This window comes from Populus trichocarpa, chromosome 4, assembly GCF_000002775.5.
Source record: "Populus trichocarpa isolate Nisqually-1 chromosome 4, P.trichocarpa_v4.1, whole genome shotgun sequence".
Classification (NCBI taxonomy): Eukaryota; Viridiplantae; Streptophyta; class Magnoliopsida; order Malpighiales; family Salicaceae; genus Populus; species Populus trichocarpa.
Window position 1 is genome coordinate 2,499,407 of NC_037288.2, and position 5,386 is coordinate 2,504,792.

General features: G+C 36.3%; 1 protein-coding gene across 7 annotated transcripts; it reads left to right on the top strand.

Moving 5' to 3' along the window:
* The first annotated feature begins 1,654 nt into the window (after positions 1-1,654).
* LOC7494326 (equilibrative nucleotide transporter 3) lies at positions 1,655-4,938 on the top strand. 7 transcript variants are annotated; one of them, XM_024598638.2, is made up of 10 exons: positions 1,655-2,017; positions 2,221-2,264; positions 2,356-2,460; positions 2,775-2,930; positions 3,026-3,169; positions 3,277-3,382; positions 3,678-3,847; positions 3,937-4,097; positions 4,360-4,618; positions 4,712-4,938. In XM_024598638.2, the coding sequence occupies exons 2-10, from the start codon at positions 2,223-2,225 to the stop codon at positions 4,802-4,804; spliced, it is 1,236 nt and encodes a 411-aa protein (XP_024454406.2). In that variant the 5' UTR covers positions 1,655-2,017; positions 2,221-2,222; the 3' UTR covers positions 4,805-4,938. The 7 variants fall into 7 exon arrangements, with proteins under 7 accessions (XP_024454406.2, XP_024454407.2, XP_024454404.2 ...); XM_024598639.2 differs by having other exon boundaries at positions 1,655-1,932; XM_024598636.2 differs by having other exon boundaries at positions 1,656-2,017; positions 2,132-2,264.
* The last annotated feature ends 448 nt before the right edge of the window (positions 4,939-5,386 follow it).

Consider the following 5,386-nt stretch of genomic DNA (forward strand, 5'->3'; position numbering starts at 1 on the left):
CTAGAATATATTTGAAATAGAAGTTGAAATTACTTGGAGAATGTTGCAAACCAGGATCAGTCAAGCTCCTTCTAATGGTGTACCAATCTGTAGTGATGTATTCAATGTTTAGGTTTGTGAGGATTAATGAGATTAATATACTGAATTTATGTCACACGTCCATGCACGGTGTCGAAGGTGATTTTCATTCGTTTGCATGATAATCAAGAGTTGCTACCTAGTATTTAATTGATGGTTACTAAAAAACTTAAGTGTAATGATCTTTATCAGAAATTCAAGAGTAAAAAACTGATTATAACTAAAAAAAATATTAATATTTCTAATACACCCTACCTACCTGAAAAATAAACTATTTCGTTAAAAAAATTTTAAAAATTTTATCTTTTTATCAAATATTAAAAATACAACTTATATATAAATTCATCATCTTTAAAATCTTTATCCACGAATAAATCAAAACAATAAATTCTACTTCTATCTTTCCGATTTTATAAAAAAAAAACATCCAAAAACAAAATACAAACTCCCACACATCAATTTTCACTATTTTTACTCACATATCCCTAATTACATGTTAGGAATCATCCAAATTCAAAATAAAACAAACATTACATTAAAAAATTTAAAATTTACAAAATAAACCCCAAAAAAATATTCAGAACAGTGCTGGGGACATCATTGCAGCTTCTAGGACTGAGGAGCAATGCTGAGAAACCCTTGGACGGCGGGAACAGTGGCGGCGCGTCTTCTCCATGAACGGCCGCCACTGGCGGCGCGTGAACCCAATCGCCGCCGCAGAGAAAGTCCAAGCAAATAGGGGGATCTGGAACGGTTTCCTCCCCTCTTCCCTTCCCTGCCGGCGGTGAAGAACACTGCCACCTGCAACAAGAGAAAAACGCACAAACAATAGTTGATTCTAAGTTTTCTTTTTGTCCAGATGCATTGTCGGGTCTGGTTTGTTGTTGTTTCCTTCTTCAAACAGCAGATCTGGCGGCTGAGGAAGGGGACGGCGTCTGTGGGGGAGGAGACAGAGGAAGACGGCGGACACATCTGGGTCTGTGGGCACCTAAATGGATATTACAAACTCATTCTCAAGTTGGACGAGTTAGGGTGGTGCTGCAGACCTATCCACGAGTGTTCCAAATCCTTTTATAAGTTAGGAGAAATAGTTACATGTTATTATATGATATGAGAATTATGAATAGATATATACTTAGTTTAGTTTTAATAAAATATTATGTTAATTGTCGGTTTTATTTTATTACTTATAATTAAAGATGTTATGTGCTGCTTATTTGAATTGTGTTTTAATGTTGGAAAAGTGGTTATTTAATTTTATAAATCATGGTTTTTTTGGGTAAAGAGTTAATGGTAGAACAATTGCTATAAGGAGAGCTTTTTAGTTGAGCTGCAGATTATATCTGCATTTCGAGTGCTGCAATTAGTATCTGTGACTCTCGAGTCATAAATAAAAAATACGATTGTCAAGTTGCAAAATATTATTTGTGATTTAATCAAGTGAGCTAAATTCCTAAATATTGTTTTGCTTGTGCTATTGTACTAATATTTTTTTACAACTGTTCTAAGTATCCTAAATAGTATACTCAATCATGTAGTGAGTACATACACAGTCACAAAATAATAGCCATATCTTGCAGGAATCCTTAACAGATAACAAAAACTTTTCTTTAAAGCATGTCAAGGTCCCCCACAACTCTGTATCACTGATTGCACGTCACTCCTACGATACTCTCCTGGCTTATTCTAAATTGTGGTTGAAATTCCCCAGCTTCCAGACATCAATGGTTCTACCAATACAGACCTTTCAACTTTCAAGAATCTTTTCAAGTAAAAGATAACCCTGTTCTTTTCCTCAACTCCAAACTCACTATGGCGTTTCGGCTTCTTAGTCCATCCACGTTTGGAAAATTGGTAAGATCAACTTGCTTACTGATCTTGCCCTGTAATCTTCTACCTAATATATGTGAATATCTTCTTTCATACATGTAAAAAATTGGTAAGATCACATTGTCTGCTCATCTTGAAAAATCTTTATTGCAGAAAATGGTTTGTTAATCTCCTTGCCATCTTACAACTATTTCTTCAAGTTTATAAATATTCGGTGTTGTAGTTGTTCTTAGAAAAGCAACCGACCAGTTTGTAACTGCTGGAAAAAAAACAACATCACATCACGTTTACTAACTATTTTCGGTGGAGTAGCCATGGAAGGTTCCAGTCAAAGTGAGGCTCCAAGAAGACTCGAGGTTTGTGTTCAAGCATTGATTGGTAGTTGATTAACAGATATGTGAAAGATCTTCCAATTAATTGTAGCATTAATGTCCTATTGATAACCAGGGAAAGTATTTAGGGATGGCATGTTGTTGGGCTCTTGGACTTGCAACACTTGTCGCATGGAACTGCATGCTGACAATCGAAGATTACTACTATAAATTGTTCCCGGTAGGTAGTTCAAAGGCTACTTTTCAGTTCAATTTGGATGGAAGATGGTTTGGTTTGGCTGCCTGTGATTTTGGTTTTTATATTTAAAAATGCATAGGTTGTCTGAACTGACAGAAGAAGTGGAACTTCTCCATGTTCAAGTGATAAACATTGATTAGTGTGACTCAATAACTGATGCATTAAACTTTTTTCTGGTTTACGAAATTGTACGATTTCTCTGCTTGAAATGTTACATATTGCTAAAGTAAACTGATGCATTGAACTTTTATGAGTCAAAGACTAGTTGTTTGACAGTGTTTTCCCATCTTTTGAAGAAATACCATCCTGCGAGGCTGCTCACTCTCATTTACATGCCATTTGCTGTTGTATCTATGGCTTTACTGACATATTATGAGTCCAAGATCGATACTCGAAAGCGCAACCTATCTGGCCTCGTACTTTTCTTTTTGAGTTCGTTGTTGCTTCTACTTGTACGTACCACAGATATTCTCTTTTGGTTTTTTTCAATTCACTAATTATTGCTTCTAACAAATTTGTTTCCCAAATTACTGTCATTTTGAAACAGTTGGATTTAGCTTCATCAGGTAAAGGTGGAATTGGAAATTTCATTGGTATAGGTGCAATTGCAGGTTCTTTCGGAGTTGCAGATGCCCTCCTTCAAGGTGGGATGGTTGGAGACCTATTTTTTATGTGCCCTGAATTCCTTCAGGTAAGTCTTTTTTCCACATTTCATTCAATGTTAGTTGATTTCCATATGCATCCTTAGATTTTCAATGTAATCTGATGACTTGAAACCAGTTGTTTAATTTTCTACAGTCCTACCTTGCTGGTATAGCTGCATCAGGTTTTCTAATCTCTGCTCTGAGACTACTAACAAAAGCAGCATTTGAAAAATTCCCTAATGGTCTTCGCAAAGGAGTTAGTATGTGACTTCTCCTTCGCTGATATATGACAACCTTTTGCTTTATATTACAAGTTTCTTTTCCATTTTCACAGGAAATTTTGATCCCTTTTAGCCTGCCCTAGCTTCCCAAAAAGATCAAATTTTCTCAGTGTGTGTCTAGTTAGTTCAATTGCTTTAGTCCTAAAAATGAACTGGCTAAGACAAAAATAATGATTTGTCCAAATGCTTCTGGATTTCACAAATTTCCCCACCAGTTTTCTACCATTTGATTGACTGCTCCATTGATCATTACTTATCTTACTATCTTTCGCAGTACTATTTTTAGTGATCTCCATTTTCTTTGAGTTTCTATGCATTCTGGTATATGCATTTCTCTTCCCCAAACTGCCAATAGTGAAGTACTACCGCCTGAAGGCATCCACTGAAGGATCAAACACTGTCTCAGCTGACCTTGCAGCTGGTGGCATACACATAAACCAAGAGGTATAGCAGCTTTATTTTACCTCAAAATACATTACTCTGAAAGGAGCTTTGAGAATCCATCAACCTTATTGGTTTTGGCATTTTGACAGGATGAAAATGAAGCGAAACGCCATGAGAGGTTGAGCAACAAGGAATTATTCTTTGAGAACATAGACTATGCAGTTGACCTAATTCTTATATTTGTGCTGACATTATCAATAGTTCCTGGCTTTATATATGAAGATACTGGATCACACCAGTTACATTCATGGTATGTGCCCGATTTGTGTCTAAGCTGCATTTATTTTATTTGAGAGCCATTTTTTTAAAAATGTAGCTTTAAAATGATCGGTTGTTTTTTACCAATTGGTAAGTCCATTTTTGAATTCATGTTAGCACCAGATTAATGTTCATGAAAATTTAAACAGTCAGATCAAATTCACAGTACGAATTCTGAGCAAGCTAGAGTTCTTGTGTTTCCATGCTATGAAGGCCTCTACTTGTTAACTTTCATGTTGATGATGAATTTTCAGGTATGCACTTGTTCTGATTACAATGTTCAATGCATGCGATCTGATATCAAGATACATTCCTCTTGTGGAATTCCTGAAGCTGAAGTCCAGAAAGGGCCTTATGATCGCAGTACTCTCTCGTTTTCTTCTCATTCCAGCATTTTACTTCACGGCAAAGTACAGTGATCAGGGATGGATGATCCTCCTAATTTCCTTCTTGGGATTAACCAATGGCTATCTCACAGTCTGTGTTATTACAGAAGCACCCAAAGGTTACAAGGCAAGTTCATATCTGATGCAGCCATACTAATGTATCAATCTGCAAATAAGTTTTGTCAGTAGTAATAATAATATCCTGTTTTCTATCTTGCAGGGACCTGAACAAAATGCCTTGGGTAATTTGCTGGTGCTATGTGTATTATGTGGTGTTTTTGCAGGGGTAGCCCTTGATTGGTTGTGGCTTTAGGTAAAAAGGAGTTCTAAAGTTTCATGTCTATACATTCTCAGGAACTCTAAACAGGCAAACAGCCAATTCTGTAATCATATGTTACAACTACATTACATAATTCCATCCATTACTTGGCTGTTATTAAAGCTCAAGCTTGAGTGACTTAACTAATGCACAAGGAAACAATTAGTAACCTTTTTGTAATCCGCATTGATTTTGTAAAAACAAGTTAGGCTCTAACCTTACCACTCTCCTCTTCCATAGTTTGATCATCCTTGGTACCCAAAAAATGATGATTGCAGTCAACTCCATCTGACCAATTCCTTAAGAGGTCAAACTTCACCTTTTACTTCCCTTTTTGGCCCCCCATGTTGAGCAAATGTGAGCCTAAGCTAACTGACGGGCATCCCAAAATACTTGGATGGACTAGCAGCAGCAGACAAATAAAGCGATGATTCGTTTTTGTCTACGAATAAAAACTGTGTATTGATGACGGTTAACATGGAATCGCTCTTTTCTTCTCATGCAATGCAAACCCTCTTTGTATATAACTAGTATTCATGCACTCAACCCTTCTTAAAGACTCCATTGACAGAACAT